Consider the following 19,400-nt stretch of genomic DNA (forward strand, 5'->3'; position numbering starts at 1 on the left):
ATATATATATATATATACTTTTCAATAATACCCTAAAAGCAGACTCAAATGATGAAGAGCAAACATAATTCGTTATTGGCTGTTTGCAAAATTTTTTGTCTCTCTTTCAATAACTTTTGCTTTTTCCGCTTGACACTAACCACTATGATGTGATGTGATGTGATGTGATGTGGGAGTAACGTAAACTTTTTTTTTTTTTCAATTTTTTTAGTTGTTCTTCTTCGCCTCATTTCTAATGCAGCTGCATAACATACATTTACTTACATATGTACATATCGGTGTTCATACATGTAAGCACTTGTGTACTCACATAGTCTTGTAATTGAAATTGAAATTTTTGTTAGTGAAACTTATTGTTGAGTCCATTCTTTAGTTTTGTTGTCTTTTGTTCTCTATAGTTACACACACAAATACACACACATACACAAACACAGACACACACAAACACACACACACATCTCTACATATAAAGTGAGGTATACAAATGTACTCACCTGGTGACAATTCTTCTGTAATCCCTTCAATGGATACTATAAAAAGTGTCAACATGACAACTGACACAAACAACGAAGAACCGTGTTGTTTTTGTTGCTTTTGTTGCCTTTGTTGATGCTGATAATGATGATGATGATGATAATGCTGTTGTTGTTGTTGTTCGTGCTGTTGTTGCTGATGTAGTTTTACCTGATGTTGCCATTGTTCAGAGTTTTGATTTCGCTTTTGAGGGCGTTTGCATTGCAGTATTCCTTTCTGCTTTTTTTTTGTTCGACATGCAGATGTCGACAATAATGCTGATAATGACGATGATAATGATGACGATGACGATGACGATGACGTTGACGATAATAATGATGATGGTGTTACTATAGTTGCTGTTACTATTGGTGTTGTTATTATAGTTGTTACAGATTTTCCTATTGTCATGGCTGCTGTTGTTATTGTTTTTGTTGCCTTTGTTGCTGTTTTTGTTATTGCTGACGTTGACGACGACGACAAGTACTTTAATTTTAGTATCATTGAATTTAAGGGGACGCCTGGCAACTGCTTACGATGCTTAAAATACTTAATTTTAACACGAAATTCGAATACAATTGAATTCTCTTTCTGCTGCACTGCTTACCTTCTTTTTGCAATTCAGTTATATGAGCAAGTGCGAATGTAAGCAAGGATGTGAATCAAACGCTAGCAGGCAGTATGTTTTATTTTCCACTAATATTTGCAAATTCACTTTCTAACTTGCATATATATCCATGTTTTTGATATCTTTTATTCCGATTTTCACTCGACTTTTCATTTATTTTATTTTCTTGTCTATCTTTTTTGTTTCTTAAACACACATGTTTTACTCTTCGTATATGAAATATGACATTTAAAGCTTTTTCACTGCAAATGGAAGATTAAAAAAATTTATTAGATTTTTTCGCATTTAAAAAAAAAAAAAAGTTTTATTAAAGTTGCAATTTACAGGATCTTTTGCAATCTTTCGGGCGATATAGGAGAAATTACCTTTAGGCGGATTGCAGCCCGATAATCAAACAACTAAGGCATACTCGACAGTAAACCTACTCAGCTACATATAAGTGTTTTGTGACATAAGTATCTTCAAAACTCGTTAGCCCACCTTTCCATTAAGTTAAGAACCGATCTAGTCTTATTAAATACCGATTACACCTGAAGATTAAATGTCAATTTACTGCCGAGGATGGCCCCCAGAGTACAACGAAGCGATACAGACTCCAGATTTAAGCCATTAATGCAGTGACCAATAGATATCGCTAAGCTTCTGCTAAAGGATATCACCTTGCGTTTGCTAAAGTTCAGGGACACGTCATTAATTCCGTCCAACTTCACTACGAATAAAAAATAGAAAGCATAGCTTTACGTCATCGGCGTGCTTGAGAGTCCAAGATTGCTTGGTCACCAGCGGAAGACCATTTATATATAGCATGATGAGATTTGGACCCGAGTGCCTGCCCTGGGGATACCAGGTGGAAATTAATAATCACTTTTGGGTGTGGTACGAAATATCAGAAATAATTTGTAGATTAAAAGCTCGTGATTTATTAATAGTTTATACAACCGATGGTTTTTATGGCTATTGAACAGTGAACACCCTTTTTCTGCTTGTGGGAGTTAACCGTTATATGAATTTTTGCATTATCTGCCCCATTCTTTTACGGTGTTATGCGAGCCTCTTTTAGCTTGCTATACGAAAGCGATCACAATTTTTCCGCCGTTTCCCTTATATGCGAATACATTTTATATGAGCACACGTTATAGGGGGACTATAAAAGCTACCGAAGACGTGTCAATCTCATTTGATTATCTTGTACCAGTTTTAATTGCTTGTCATTGACTATTTCTGTGGTCTTAAGAGCTGCGAACAGCGAAGAGAACTCATTTACGTGAACTTCTCTCCACTACTGTCGCATATGGACAAAATTTCCCCGTACCATTATTACTAATCTGTTTGTAGACGCGCTCTTTGGCTCTCTGCACGTTTTAAAATACTGCCATTTTTACATACAATAGACAAACTTTGATGATATGACTAAATTTTACAGTTTCCCAAGTGTATAAATGTGTTAAAGGATTTAATTTACAGGATATCTATGCAGTGTTGATGGAATGGTCCTCTATTTTTGTGCAGTTTAGCTTTCAATGTGATGGCACTCATTACGCCTAAACGTCAATCTTTTTCCAATTAGAGCACAATAGATGAGTATAATGATAATGATTCGTTTCCAAAAATAGTACAGTTAAATAGGATACTGACCTACATTGCTTTTGGGCAGTGGAGAACAAAAGAAACTTAACTGCGTACGTTGCAAAATGACAAACTATTTGCTTAAATTATTTAAACGTTTTTTAATTTATTTAGTCATCGAATAAGACGTTGTGTAATCGATTTGTTGCGAATCAAAATGCCTGAATGAATCAGGAGCATCCGTGTACTGGCGCTTTCTGCAAGCGAGAGAAAGTTTTTTTTTTGCCTTGATCCTATTTTGAACGACCAATTTACGATAATTTAGAAGATTTTTACTTTGATTGGGCGGGACATTTAATTTCTTCGGCCTCTTTTCGACTAGGAAAGTTTGTGATCTTTGTGAACAAAGTTCGCGGATTAGACTATTACTAGACTACAATAGACATGTCAGATCCCTTAATAAGTCTCCGGTTTGACAAATGTATGGCAACGGTCATGACATTCTGACAGTTAGCTTGCAAGTTAGAACAGTTTGTCAACGGTGACTAAGTTCGATATTGCGGAAAAATGAAAACAATGTTGCATGAATCCCTGATGGAGAACCTTTCTCACAATATACCGCGATAGCCGTGTTAACTTATAATCGCCATGTAAACTTTTCTTTTTTCGAGCTCATGTTTGACTTGTTAGACTATATTTCCACATTAGTAACTCATGTTAGAATACTCTAAAAATGTTGGTCTGACCCTTCGCTTTATTGTTAATGCGCCGTGGTTCGTTGGTGGCAAAACTATTCCCGGTGACTTGGACTTCCCACTGGATGTTAAAAATCGAATTCAACGCAATTTATTCAAAATGTCTTGCCGCGCTGAGTAATCACGTAGACCCTTTGGCTATATCTCTTTTGAATGAAACAAGAAGATTGAAGGGCCATCACACATGCAGGAGTAAGTTCATTTTTATTCCTGAACTGCATGCGTGGTAAAAAATAAAAAGAAAAAAATTCATAAATCTTAGATATCTCTTTATAAGGCTTAGTAATTTCATCTTTTTTACTAAACAAAACATTCTAAAATGATAGATAGAGTTTTAATTGCGGCTTAAATGGGAAAAGGCAAAGATCACAGCACGAAAATAATCTCGCGAACTGATCGCAACGGCCTGCACGGCTAACTACGCCTAGAGAAGGCTTTTTCCATTTTATTTTTTTTTACACGAAAGAGTGTACCGGGACATAGGTGTCGACTATTCCTATCATTTTCACGTGAAGTAATTTGTAGACCTGTTCATTAATTTTGCCTACATTTTTTCTTATCATCCACTGTCGTTTGTCTTCTTTTTCGTTTTTAAGCATACATATTTACAGTTAATAAAAACAAGTAAGATAGATATATTCTCGCATAAGAATCACGCAGGCCGTGCATGCCCCCCATCATTAAAATCCTTAGCACTCCGTGTTCGTCATGTTGTATTGTGATCGTGCCCAAAATCCGATTTATTTCATCTTTTATATCAAGCTGCGTCTAAAAGCTTCCGATGCTTTTTGTCAATGCTTGCGACTAGAAGTACCCAGTTACCCATGGACGAATAAAGATTACAGACATGCTGAAATCGTTTTAGAATTTGATAGGATCCAAGAGAGTATACACTTTATAAGATCCTTTAAGTTCCCTTCCAAGTCTTGCAAACATTTTTCCATACTCGCATAGTTCAGCGATCGATAGTAAACATTAAAAACTGAATACTTCTTTGCTTGCCCGCAATTACTTTGTTATTATTGCTAGAGTAGATAAGTAATAAAGAATAATTTTCTTGCAAAGATAAAAAATAAAACCCGACATCAACTGATTTACTTTCGGTATACAGGAGTTAAAATCGCTTTAGTAATTGCAAACCATCATTATGTAGCGAGACTGTTCGGGTTACTTAAATTGAGGTGAATTGTTGCGTGCGTTCGTGTTACAGCTCAAGTTTGCACGTGATCTATACGCAAGCATTTTTAATGCTAAGTCAAACACAGGCAAACTTTGATGCGATTTGTTATGTGTTTCCGAGAGAAACGTATGTGTGTGTAAAATATTCGTATCTATTAATTAAGTGTTGTTTCAAAATTAATACCAGCAAAGCTTATCAAATATTTTTGCTTGTGTTAAATTTAGATTCAACTGAAAATGATATAAAAAAATGTTTGAATTTAACGTGAATGGCGACATTATCACAACATTATCAAATTGATACTTCACACGATTTAATAGTAGATTGATCTTCTCCTTTCATCGTCAATTATTTATTTGCAAGGAATTTGTGTTGCCTTTGGATCTCTACCGATCCTTGCAGAGAAGCACGTCTTATTTTCAGCAAAGCAGCCTGTGTTCAGAATATTCCTAAAAACTAGAAATTTTTTTTACAACCCCATCACAAAATGACAGTTTCCGTGCTTTCCGAGGATCGTGCCCGTGATTGCATTCCTTCTCAGTATAACCAGAGAAACGCATTGTCGATCAACTGGTGCCACTGGTGCCATTCAGGATTTTTCTCGCAGGTTATTATCATATGTCTGGCAGGTCTCGAAGGGGAGGCTTGTTAAATGGCCTAGTGGAAGGTGATTGAAAATTGAGTAAACAAGACTCCTCGAGAAGCCTTGAATCTACAAGGTCAACTATAACACAGAAACCTGCACGGAATGCAAAGGAATACAGATTTCGTAGACATCCACTTGTTGCCCAAAACAACGTTGGAACTAAAAAATAGATTTTTTATGATAATATAAAGCAATCCAGGCAATGGCTTTCTGTAAATCAAATTGTTGTATCAACCACTAAGGCTAGCTCATCAAGGCAGCGCCTAGAGTCACGGTGTACTTGATGAACCATGTAGTGCTAGAAGAGGGTGATAGAAAGTTTGCACGAAAGATAGGTAGTAGTCAAGTTAAAGCTGGATTTTCGTATAAAATTTATATTAGATTTCAAAATAATTGATTACGTACGGATACCTCTAATATATTTTTTAATAGCGCTAAATTTGGGGTTGAATTTACGGACACAGAACTTGTTGAATAAGGTTTAAGTGTGAGAACATTTTTTCCTCTAATTCGTTTCGAAATATCAAAGAAAAAAGTTCTTTGTTTACAACGCCATCCTACCTTCTTTCATTTTTAAGAGTATGTGTGTGTATGTGTGAATTAATGATTAAAATCGAACGAAAATCGAAACTTATTTAGAAGAGATGGGTATTCAATCTTCGCATCAAAATGCAACTATACGACGTAAGTGTAGATATAAATAAAATTGTCAAGTTTTCCTTTAAAGAATTTTCTCGATTTCCTGATTGTCAAGAAGAATTCTTTTCATTTTCCCAAAACTGTTTACGATACGTTAAACTTGAAAACCTGGCAATGGTGGTTATTAAATCTCTCTTATACGGTACACGAACAGCGCTCCCGCATTTTATATTAGACAGCATGCACTGGCATTGAACAACTGTCACCTCCGCTATCGATGATAAATGACCTGAAATTGTAAAACTCATCTTCAATTATTGACGTATGCTTGGCGTACTTTTATATATATATATATATAAGGGTATATATATACTCGCTTATTTATATTAAATTTTAAAGGTTTTCAACTGTGAAAAATCGTACATCAAATATTTAACTATTTTCATAATATATTCATAGATACACATACGCACGTTGATAGGTATTTGCGTACATGCTTTTTTCTATTTTCTCCATTTCCGCAATATGAAAAAGCTTTAAAATAAAATAGAAACAAGTAAAACCACTATAATGTGCGACGGGCCACAATTAAATAATTTTCATATGACGCTGATCGCTGGAAAAGTGTTCCCATCCGACCCAATTTCAATAGCGGTCGATGAAATTTCATCAAAATATCTCAAATACATGGCAGAAATCAGATGAATAGACGGACAGTATAAAAACAGGATGCAATCAATACGACCTATATGGAAATGGGTACAAGGCGGATAGACCGGCATAGACAAGTTTAGGATCGATCACTTTTGAATCAATCGCTATAATACAAGGTCGGTCTATATCAAGCCCTTCTGGGTATTTGCGTATGCACGAACTTAGCATACCCCTGCGCCACAAGTGACGTAGGGTACAATAAAACTGAATATTAAATACAATAAAACACTAAATAAATACATTTCAAACCCATAACAATATGTTAAGGATATTTTGCATAATATTGTTGTCATCCTTTCCTTTTTTTGCCTCTTTTTTGCTTTGTGTGTTTTTTTTTTTTGTGTTTTCCTTTTTCTAACATTTTTATCTCACGAAAGTAACTGCTGTTGTTAGTACGACTGTCAAATGTCAAGCTGTCAACAGTCCAGAGATAGCAAAATGTGTTTTTTAGTTATAAATTTATGCATACATATATGTGTGTCGTTTTTTCACTGACTGTTTGCAAAGTAAGACATTGAAAATATGCACGAAACAGTACACGCATTTTGAAAGGGTATTTTGAGATGAAAGGTACGAGGGTATGATAGATTTATGATCCCACTTGTAAGCCACCAGAAATTAACAGCCAATGATGATTTACTGTTCAGGGTCGTCAACTTGGGTTGGAAAATACACATCCTAAGATTTTGGTTAAAATTAAGTAAAACTGGAATGTAGACAATTGGCAACAGTATGCATTTAATTTATATTCAGTATTGATTTTTTTTTTTTTTGTAAAACAGCTATGCTATGCTTTCTTGCATTATTTATTATGCTCGCTTTAGGCGCCCTATCGCAGCATCATGACTTACTCGAGGTGTATTACTTTCATTTTCTTATTGTACTACGCTATAACAGTGTCATGTCCTTTCATCCGAATCACAAATGGTGAGATGCACTTATTTGTGATATGTGCTTTCTCTCCTCGATGCTTAGTTACCAATTGTTTGGGTGTTTTTGTCTTGCAGCAGGACACAAGTCATTATAATCGAAACAAATTTTGATAATTTATTTAAAAAAAAGAGAAAAAAAAACTGTAGAACATATCTTTTAGAAAAAACTACTTATCAATTGAAGAAAAATATTTTGTCATCGTCGTAACATTTTAATTTTAATCAAAATTTTATAGAAACATAGCGTTGAAAATAAAAAGCTGAACGGGCAAACAGGCAGCAACAAAAATTGAAAGCTAAACTCGTTAAAGAAATTCAATGTTTAAAAAAAAAGCAAGAAAAGGATTTGAAGAATTTTTGACGTGCAAAACATTTATTCTTCTAATATCTGGGTCTCTTTGTTTCCGTTCCTGATTTTGATTTGAATTTTGCTTTGAAGAAACAACGAAAATTAATACAACGCAGACAAGACCAGTGCCAATTAGTTATATATATATATATATATATACTCATCTCATCATCACCATCAAGAATGGCTACGAATCTGTATTCGACGAATGCACCAACTGAAAATTTATCCGTACACGATATGTTGGCTTGGGTTAATGAACGTTTGCAGGCGCAATTTGGCAAAATTGAAGAGCTTCGCGCACGAGCTCTGTCAATTTACGGATATGCTATTTCCTTCTTCGGTGCCCATGACACACGTCAAGTTTTGTACTAATTCGGAGCATGAATATATTAAGAATTTTAAAATTTTACAAGTTTCATTTGAAAAAGTAAAGGCTGACAAGATAATACCAATTGATAAATTAGTCAAGGGCGATTTTCAAGATAATTTCGAATTTCTGCAGTGGTTTAAGAAGTTCTTTGATGCCATTTACGATGGAACGGATTATGATGCGAGTGCTGCTTGGGACGGTACGCAGGTGGGTTACGGAAAGACAAATGTAAACAAAATACTCTCTGCAGCTGCTGCCATTCAACAAAAATTCGAATCATTGAAGACAGCTTCAGCAGCACACTCAACGGTATCATCGTCAATGGGATTAGAGTCGACCACGAAAGCACAGAGAGCAATTAGCATCATTAAGAAATCCAACGAGAACGCCGTTGCTGCAACGAATCAACGGATCGACGAATTATCGATTCAGATTATGTTTATGCGTTTGAATTTGCAAGGCTTAGAAAAAGAAGGAGACCTTTATTTTTCCCGATTGCTTGACATTGAAATTTTCTGCAAAGAAGTCGACAAAGGGGAATCCTATCCGTTGGTTCAAAAGATGTTTGAAATCCTCTATGCACCACCCGACAAAATTTCGCCGGAAGATGGGGAATACTAAATTGGTGACGTATGCGTGCGTATAAGTGTGTATAAGTCTTTTCATCATATTTTTTTTTTCTTTTTTTATTATATACTTATGTTTACTGTATTTTCTAAAAAGAAAAATCATTTTCAATACTTTTCAGTTCTTAGCAGAGCCTAGTTGTTGCTATTTCGTCTATCTTCCTCTAACAAGCATTTACATGAATACAGAGTTGCATGATTAATATGAGCTAACAAATTATTTTTCACACTACGGTATATATTGTAATATCAAGACTTTTAAGTATATATATAGACTCATTCACGCATTTATTTACGAATATGTTATACAACTAATACATTTAAATGATAAACTATTTATAGTGAACTGAAAAGCAAGCATTGATGATGATACCGTTGAGTGTGCTGCTGAAGCTGTCTTCAATGATTCGAATTTTTGTTGAATGGCAGCAGCTGCAGAGAGTATTTTGTTTACATTTGTCTTTCCGTAACTCACCTGCGTACTATCCCGAGCAGCACTCGGGTCATAATCCTTTCCGTCGTATTTGGCATCAAAGAACTTTTTAAACCACTGCAGAACTTCGAAATTATCTTGAAAATCGCCCTTGACTAATTTATCAGTTGGTATTATCTTGTCAGCCTTTACTTTTTCAAATGAAACTTGTAAAATTTTAAAATTCTTAATATATTTATGGTCCGAATTAGTACAAAACTTGACGTGTGTCATGGGCACCGAAGAAGGAAATAGGATATCCATAAATAGACGATAAGCTGCTCCTGTGCGAAGCTCTTCAATTTTGCCGAATTGCGCCTGCAAACGTTCATTAACCCAAGCCAACATATCGTGTACGGATAAATTTTCAGTTGGTGCATTCGTCGAATACAGATTCGTAGCCATTCTTGATGGTGATGATGAGATGAGTATATATATATATATATATATATATAACTAATTGGCACTGGTCTTGTCTGCGTTGTATTAATTTTCGTTGTTTCTTCAAAGCAAAATTCAAATCAAAATCAGGAACGGAAACAAAGAAACCCAGATATTAGAAGAATAAATGTTTTGCACGTCAAAAATTCTTCAAATCCTTTTCTTGCTTTTTTTTTAAACATTGAATTTCTTTAACGAGTTTAGCTTTCAATTTTTGTTGCTGCCTGTTTGCCGTTCAGCTTTTTATTTTCTTAGATCTGCAATTATTTTCAACGCTATGTTTCTATAAAATTTTGATTAAAATTAAAATGTTACGACGATGACAAAATATTTTTCTGCAATTGATAAGTAGTTTTTCCTAAAAGATATGTTCTACAGTTTTTTTTTCTCTTTTTTTAAAATAAATTATCAATACTTGTGTCCTGCTGCAAGACAAAAACACCCAAACAATTGGTAACTAAGCATCGAGGAGAGAAAGCACTTATCACAAATAAGTGCATCTCACCATTTATGATTCGGATGAAAGGACATGACACTGTTATAGCGTAGTACAATAAGAAAATGAAAGTAATACACCTCGAGTAAGTCATGATGCTGCGATAGGGCGCCTAAAGCGAGCATAATAAATAATGCAAGAAAGCATAGCATAGCTGTTTTACAAAAAAAAAAAAATCAATACTGAATATAAATTAAATGCATACTGTTGCCAATTGTCTACATTCCAATTTTACTTAATTTTAACCAAAATCTTAGGATGTGTATTTTCCAACCCAAGTTGACGACCCTGGACAGTAAATCATCATTGGTTGTTAAATAGTTGGAGTAGAGGATCAAGTTCAGTATGTTACTTGGAGAGATATTTCCTATTTGCGCGTTTATTAAAAAGAAGTAATTTGTCTAATTGAAAAAAAAATGATTTCTTATCTGTTATCATGTAAACTATCAGTGTTTGACGTTGCACTTAAAAATTTTATTGCATATGTAGCAGATTTTTGGGAAATGCTGTATGTTTCCAAATGTCTACATTACGCGTTTATCACATAAGTAATAATAAGCGCGAGTTTCTCTCTTTTGGCTTATTTTGCTTTGTTTTTTAAGATGTCTAGGCGACTACAAGGTAAGAATGTCGAAGATTTTGTCGCAGCCGACTTGAAAATAGAGACATTTCTGAAGATGAAAAGGTCCCAGACGTGCAAAGCTCTAATAAAAAAATTAGTAGACAATAATGATAACGATGGAGGACAAGACAATGAAGATCCTGACTGATGAGGCAGTTCTAAAAATATATGCGAACTTGCAGGTTGCAAAGCATTTTCATGGACTGAGTGCATCACATGCAAGATTGCTTTCGTGTATTTCGCTTGTAAATAATATGAAAATTCCTATGCTAACAAATAATATAAATACATAACCATTTGTCTACGCCTACAATAATTTTAGTAATAAACGCGTAACGATGCCAAAAGACGCCTTTTTTTTCAAAATAAATATTCAATATTATTAACTGGCTTTCATTGTCATTACATTCCTATAAGAAATGATTTCTTCTTCTTGTCCTATTAATTACAAATACTATTAGTAGTTGGTTGACACCAACTTAAAACGTCTAAGCGGAAGAAACGAATACTTTCATCAGCAAGCCACGGCTAATATTGTAAATATTAGGCTCGACTAAATCATTTTTTTTTTTTTTTTGAATATTTATGGAATTAGTGTCATGTTAGTCCAGCTGTTATTATCATATTATTATTAAGTCATCAGTAAATGAGTGCACGAACTGAATGCGGGTAATGTTTCAATTTTTAGATCTTATGCTTAACACGTTCGTAACTCGGCCGATAAGCGTTCCATATGCTGCGCTTTTCTCGTTTGTGTTCAGATTGAATTTTTCAAAAGGAGTCAGTTGTAAGCTTTCTTACCTTTCTACAGATGCTATCGTGTAGAATGTTTTGCTTTTATATGATTTTCTTTTCCAATTTGCTTTTTGTCTATAAATTCCTTTTAGGTAAATGCTTATCTGTATGATCTTATGTGTGCTATCTGTCTAATCCTGTTTACCGAATAAACTAAAAAATAACGATCGCTTTTTCTCTTCTTTCACTGGCCTAGTCATAGCATGAAAAACATATCACTAATGCCGTTGTATTACAAGCAGTACCTGTCAGCTTGCTTCAGCGGGAAAGTATTCATTTTGCTCAGTTCATTCGCGAAGTGTATTTTGCTCTTTCCTCTCAGATGTTTTAATTTAATACGGGAGGAGTCATTTTCGCGTTCTTCTACCTCGACGAACTAGTCAATCTGAGAAGATTTATTATTCTGATAAATTCCTTCTTTTGCTTCTACTCTTAGTCACTCTAAGAAATCAAATTGCTCGAAGCATTGCAGCAAAAACGACATTCCACTCATTCCATTCCTAAACTAAATTCGTAAAAATGCCGCTTGGGAATTTTTAGTCTTCTCTCTTCATGTCAAAAGCTCTGAGAAGTGTCGCTGGCATTTTCCTTATTCCCAAAGTGGCAAAGTTAACTCGCAAAGTGGCATTAGTGCTTTTGTTTCATTTTTGGTCTGGCTTTTCAGCCTTTGTAGAAAATGATTTCTGCCGACATTCTCAAGGACATCTCGAGATGCGTACTGCATCGTTTTTTCGACATGTTCCTTTGTGGTGCAAATCGGTTTATGAAGTCTGAAATGCTAAGGGAAAGTGCAGCCCTTAAGAAAAACGAATCGAAATATTCATATAAACGCCAACAGACAAACTCATACAAGTGCAATGTAATATAGTCTCACTGAAAATGAGACTGGATATAACAGTACTATGGATGCACAGTCACGATATGTGTTTGCGTTCAGCGTTTAAAATATCAATTTCTTCCAATGAATTTTAAGGTTAAAAAACTTTGAATTGTCACTAGTAATAACCTACGTCCAGGCTTAGAGCTCCTCACTAAATGCTTAACATTGCATTTAACTGGTTGAGCTACGAGTACTGACTTTCCACCTAAAAAACAATACCTATTGAATATTCTGCTACTTGTTTACTATCTACTTTACATATGTTTTTTATACATGAAATGTCGGTAGCTTTAGTGTTAAATGCAACATATTTCATTAGAGTGAAATATTGAACCGATTTCATGTCTGTCATGCTCCAAGATCTACGTGGATAAAAGTTAAGAAAATTTTTCAAACATTTAAACCAAAGAAATCCTGCAATTAAATCCTTTTTTTTGCGCCCATTTTCAGTTAGAATTCGTAACTAATTGAAATAATGAGCTTGACAGAGCTACTAAGTGAGATGACAATTGAAACGACACAGTGAAATCATTTGACGACCCCCAGTCGATTAAAAATATCTTTTGCGATTTCTAAAGGTGTTGCAAGCGCACACAGAAAAATATATGTGCCTGATGCATTAATATACGTAGGTTAATAGAGTATCAAAATTGAAAAATATAGATTTAAGTGTAAGCAAATATCTTAGAACTTTCGCACTCACGGGGACATTTTCACTGCCGTTTTAAATTAAACTAATAGAATCCAAAATTAGTTGCTGTTAACATTATTTTATGCGATTTAATGGTTTGCAGATCTTTTGGAGTCGTGCACCGATAACAGTACACGCCCGCTATCTGATCTCTTAAACACAAAAAAAAAACATTTACTCAAAACTATTAAAATTGTTAACGCTAATAAAAACGTAGCATGGAAGCTGCTTGACAACGAATGTGTTATAACACCAGGACTGTTTTTGCCATGGATTTTAAGTCCCACTCCTCTGTCCACTGTGCTAGCACGCTCTAACTTTCAAACTTAATCTGTCGCTCTTAATTTCAAATCTTCTTTCTCCATTTTAATACCCTACGACATATTTGAAACAAGGGTATATTAGTTTGGTGCGAACATTCAAATGGACTTGGGATAGACTGTAGATTGATTTAGAGTCAATTTGCGTATTGGTCTCAGCTTGTCTGTTCGTACGTCCATTTTATTTTTTTATGTTCAAATATATGTGTCGTAATTTTTTAGATGTTTTGATCACATTTAGTATATGGATTTGCTTTGGCCCAGGGATCGGATCAGTTTTTGGACCATTTTCCATGTTATGCCTTGTTTTAAAAAGTGATTATGTGAATACCTGTATTAAGCAAAACGGTGTAGGGTATTTTAAGGGTGATTGCAGTGGAAACCTAAATGTAATTCATGGGAGAAGTACTTTATCGAAACTTACAGCTGTACGATGTGAGCTTCTCTTTAGTTTATTTTAATTTATTATTGTTATAATTAATTAATAAAAAAGCATTCATCTTTTAGTATATTGTTCTTATTAGCTTTATTCTGTTTGTTTATTTTCGTTCTGCTTGTACAATGGTTGCTTTAATTCGTACCCGTTAATAAGCAAAATAACGTAAGGTACATTAAAAGAATTAATGATACAACGAGTATGTTTGAAAACTCAGTATAAGAATCATTAAAAATATTTAAAGAAATAAATAGAGAAAAATTCTATTGAAATTTTCTAAGTACTTTCACTTTTTCACTTTTCTAAGTGAAAGCATACATTTTGAATAGCCTCAACATCTGCGTGGCTGGGGGAAAATGTGGACTAATAAAAAAATATGTATATATGTATGTAAAATAAGAAAAAAACAAAACTATTGAAAATAAACTTCACAATTGGTAAATTTAATCTCGTACCGATATTAAAGGAGAAAAACGAGTACTCTATGTTAGGGACAAAACGAACATTGGAAACCGTCCAATTAATATTAATTTTCAACTTATTTAAAAATTTTGAATTAAAAAAAAAACATGCTTACTACTAAAAAGCAGGTTCGACTGTTATTAATAACATTTTTAGTTTTTAACCTTTTTGGGCGAATTTTTTTATGCGGTATATGGTCATCGTAAAACCTATTTATGCAATGTGAAGCAAAAGGACAACACAACTCGCACAAAAGCAGGTAGGATCACTATTGGTTGTATTTTTGCTTTCAGCTAATTCTGTGCGATTTTTTTTATGCGTTATATGTATACAGTGGAAATTATTTAATATTTTTAATTTTTAACTTTTAATAGACGATTAAACTAAATGCTACAGATGATATAAAGAATCTGCAAAATGAGCGTTAAGACCTGAGCTACTTACACTAACTGAACTTAAAAGAATCTACGTGAAATAAATATCTAATATTAATAATAACGCTGCTAATAATACTGCTCGCTTCCAGTTAGTAAAAACCTTCTAAATTTACTTTTACTCACAGTTTTTTTTAACACCGACTAATCAATCAGGTGGTGGTTCCCTTTTCGTGTGACATGATGACGGACAGAAAGAAGTGGGGAAAGAGATATGGAGGTGGCGGCAGCAGCCTATTGCGTGTATGCCTAAACGGCAACTGTTACGTCTTTACCGATTGTATACTAATGGACTCTATCTACCGCTCCTTAGTTGCGATTCTTACCTATTAAGTTGCTCAAGCGAGCTTGGGTATATATCGCCGAATTTCGGCTTTGAAATATTAGCGTTTACTTGGTGCACGTATCAATCTTTGACATTAATTCAGTTACTCAGTTGACATATATGCTAACGCATTCTCCTTACGCATAATCTTCTTTTATCAATTCCTTTGAAGGACGTCTTGCACGCTTTCTTATTCCATTCCTTCAACTTATAATCATTCTATTTATAATTCATTTCATTACAAACATATCAATTAACAGAGGTTACCTTAGGATATAAAGAGTTTAAAACCGAAAAATAAACAAACTTTTTTATTTTCTTTTTGTTTTTTTATTTGCCGGACAAAAGCATTAAAATTCCATGAGCCTCAATGTGAAATGAAATTGTACAAATAAACTAATTGCCTTAGAGGATATTTTACAACATTGAGCCGTTGAATTAACGACTATGTACAGCAATAACACCAACAACAGAAGCAAAAGTACACAAATAAAACTAAAATCATGTTGAATAAACCATATCAGCCCATGCATGCCATAGAAGAAAAAAAAGAAAGCGCAAACAAAAATGAGATTATATTCAACTTGAGTCGAACTCTTTAATACCTACATAGAGTAAGGTTTATTACAATCCATTCAATTAGACAAATAGAGCGAGAATTTATTCACTCGGTACACGTGGAACATATTTCGTATGGAACACATGGGATATCGTATATATTTTCACAATTTGGCAATATTTTGTCAACTAAAGCCTATGTTTACATATTTCGATTAGTTGTAGGCAGATTCTTCGTCTGATCTAAAATTTTTTTTATTCAGTTTAAAGCTTTACAGTAAAGACTTTTTCTCATTAGGAAAAATTGTCTTTCTCACTTAGGAAAAATAAAGACTTCAAAGGAAAAAAAATGAAGACTACGTGATGTCTGTTCATTAAGGAAAGAGATCCTTTCTTTTGGTTATTGCTTTCGGACCTATAAACTGCTTTGAACTTAAATCGATCGTAATAGGTTCGAGCATAAATTTGCTTTTCCCGACAAACATAAATTTAGCTCAGCAAACTGATCAAGGTCAGACATATAAGCCTAAGTCGGTTTCATTATTTGTGCCAATCAAAGCTATGTGTACTTACTTTACTCATTTTCCAGTGTACACTTCTATGTATTACAAGTGCTGGGCAAATCTAATATACTTGTTGTAATGTATATAAAAATATGTAAAAAAAAAAATGTAAAACAAACTAAATTAAGTTTTGGCCGAATCTTTTGATACCTACTAGGTAAGAGAAAATTTTCTTAAATACTCTTTTGATCTCTCGATCTCAATCCCATCAGGCATTTACAACAGTGGATCAAAGATAAAAAAAGCAAAGCTTGATATATTCTTCTTCGAAATGCAGTAAAATGTGAGTCTATCCACTTCAAGTCCCAATATTTGTAACAATTTACTATAGGGTTTAGCTTCGTTTTTCAAACATTCTCTTACACATAGGCAGAGCAGCATCTTCAACTGAACAAACGACTTGGTTAAGCGGTCTTCCTGTTGGTTGGTTAGTTGGCTTTCGAATCTGAACCCTTGACGTCAAATGGCTTGTTTAGGTCTCTAAACTGCTGAAGTGATAAATTTATATACCTTTCGGTAGTGGGTATAAAAATGTAAAAACAAACAAAACAATTTTTAGTCGTAGTTGTAAAAAAAAAAAAAAAAAAAACATCGAAAAAGAAAAATAAATAAATAAATGAGGAAAATATAATAAAAAGAAAATAAGGGCAAAAAATAATGGTCTGGAATTTTAATGTAATTTATTTTGTGTAGAAAATTTTCGTTCACTTTTCTCCCCATATTTTTTTTATTTTTTTGATGAACTGAGCATCATCAAGTACTTGTGTGCGGACATCCTCGAACCTTCAATATTGAATAACGCGTAGCCATAACAAAAAAAAAAAAAAAAAATAAAAAATAAAAAAATAATATAAAACTTAAATTAAATATGCTGTTGGCAAAATTATAGAAAATCATTGAAAATTTTTAACAAGTACAAGCGCATGGAAACAGATATACAAACGGATCATGTCGATAATAAAAAATTTGGTTAAAAGAGTAGAAGAGGAATTTTTAGAACATCGCAGCCATCAGCATAGCTAAAATTGATTCCAGTTACCTTGGACTAAGTGCAGAGAATTTGTTTCTGAAACAATATTTAGTTTTTCTTTTTTTCTGTGTATCCGCTTAGCATACATATGCGTTGCTTAAGCAAACTTTTCCTACTTTACTTTACACTTGAAAAATCATCATCATTGGCTTCGTTATCATATTCAGGCTGAACTTTTACTTGGGAACGGTTATTATCATCATCATTATCATCATCATCATCATCATCACCATCGTCATTATCGTCATCGTCATTATTACATTTACATTATTCGCTAGTGTATGCTTTTCAAGTGTTTTTATGCTAATATTATGGGTCATTGGGATTTATTTAACACTTAAGCAACAGCAATAGTTGTTAAACATTTCATTAGCAGTGTTAGTGTGTAAATACTCTAGAGCGTGCATAACGGCTTAAATGGAATGTTTCAGGTTAATACCGGCTTTTAGTTGATTTTTTTTTCTTTTTTTACATTGTATTACAAATTTATTGTTATGCTTATGAGGTTCATTGCAATTGTAAACTTTTTAAATGTATCTAGAGATTCGAAAAGAAACGGATGCGAGATGAGAAGCGGGAGAGATCTACGCCAAAGAACTATTTAAAATTTATAAAACGTATGAAAAATTCTGAAATTGAATTTTTATTATTATTCTAATTTATTTAGAACCGAGAAAAAAGAAATGGGATGAGCATTAGCAACCAAAAATATCGGCTCCTATTGTTGGTTAGTCTAGTCGCTTTAATAAAGTTAAGCATTTTAATGAAATGCTCTGGTGCATGCACAAAGCATATGTTGGCATTGTACGATTTGGCCCGCGATGACATGTTTGAAAAGCAGATTTCCTAAGGATCCATTTGTGTGTGGAATGGAATTATATTAAATATTTAAACTATTTATATATCGAATAATTGAAATTAATTACTGGCTTGAATAAATGGTTATGATAATATAATAAACACAAATGAATTTAAAAGTAATAATAATAAATATATTATTATTTTTATGGTCAAGTGAACAAGAGTCGCGATTACCAACTCGATGCTCGCGGGTTTAAATCTCAGTGTGGGTAAACTGCACTAAGTGATTGCCCGGGAATACTATGTACTGATTGGGCAGGTCAGCATCGTCTTACACCTACAAGGGACGTCACCTGAGTGTTGGGTTATTTAAAACAACGACGAGAAAACGAGTAAAAGCCTTACTAGGCCGCAGACGACAACTAAATACCCTACTTTTCGAAATAAGGCGCCACAGGGGCAATGGTCGAGAAAGTGGTGCGATCTGAAGCATTTCCAATAGCTTTCATTCTTGGGCCAAGATACAACAGTACAACAAATTTCATTAAAATATCTCACAAATTGCGAACTACGGGTTAACCAGAAAAAGCAGTGCAAAGAGACGGACAGACAAGCTTAAGCGTGTTCAGAATATGATTCCTTATCGATCAGTAAAAGGTGTAATTAGATCGAATTCTTAGAAGTTTTGCTTACATACGCACAACCTTAATGTACCTATGCACTATGTGGCTTAGAGTATAAGAAAAACTTATTTGCTTAATATTGGGAAATATATCGTTTCTTGCGGTATAAAGTTAAAACGATACTTGGATTCTTTGCCTTAATATAGTTCTTTGGTCACATATGTAACCTTGAGAATTCTGGAATTGATTTGGATTATTATCAAGCTTATCTTGAGGCACACTTGACTCTTGAACTTAGATGTTTTGTTTATGGTATAATATTTTATGTTCAACAGCTTGGGCATAAATTTGAGTTTAAACACAAAAACAATAACATTTTAATTATTCCCACGATTCTCATAAGTAATTGAAAGAGTCATAGAGATGTGATTCGTGATACTGACATGAAGAACCAACCAATGTTTCTTCTTCTATGTGATTCCATGTTTTTCTATTTATCTAACAATATCGAATGTTTCCTATCATATTTT

At 33.7% G+C, this 19,400-nt stretch overlaps 3 protein-coding genes across 3 annotated transcripts in view; 1 reads left to right on the forward strand and 2 right to left on the reverse strand.

Moving 5' to 3' along the window:
- Positions 1 to 7,663, reverse strand: part of LOC119635806 (myb-like protein I) — an 8,734-nt gene extending 1,071 nt beyond the window's left edge. The window contains exons 1-2 of the mRNA XM_038030812.1: positions 7,621 to 7,663; positions 495 to 791 (exon numbers count right to left, since the gene is read on the reverse strand). Coding sequence (XP_037886740.1) covers positions 495 to 791; positions 7,621 to 7,663 — 340 coding nt within the window. The remainder of the gene's footprint in view (positions 1 to 494; positions 792 to 7,620) is intronic.
- Positions 7,664 to 8,105: 442 nt separating this feature from the next.
- LOC119635807 (microtubule-associated protein RP/EB family member 1-like) lies at positions 8,106 to 8,916 on the forward strand. Its single transcript, XM_038030813.1, is given in 2 exon segments — positions 8,106 to 8,230; positions 8,232 to 8,916. Coding segments are annotated over 2 exon segments (810 nt in total).
- Positions 8,917 to 9,213: 297 nt separating this feature from the next.
- On the reverse strand, positions 9,214 to 9,798 carry LOC119635808 (microtubule-associated protein RP/EB family member 1-like). The gene has a single exon (XM_038030814.1). It carries the CDS (start codon positions 9,796 to 9,798, stop codon positions 9,214 to 9,216), a length of 585 nt encoding a protein of 194 aa, XP_037886742.1.
- Positions 9,799 to 19,400: the final 9,602 nt, after the last annotated feature.

This window comes from Glossina fuscipes, unplaced genomic scaffold (genome assembly GCF_014805625.2).
Source record: "Glossina fuscipes isolate IAEA_lab_2018 unplaced genomic scaffold, Yale_Gfus_2 27, whole genome shotgun sequence".
NCBI lineage: Eukaryota > Metazoa > Arthropoda > Insecta > Diptera > Glossinidae > Glossina > Glossina fuscipes.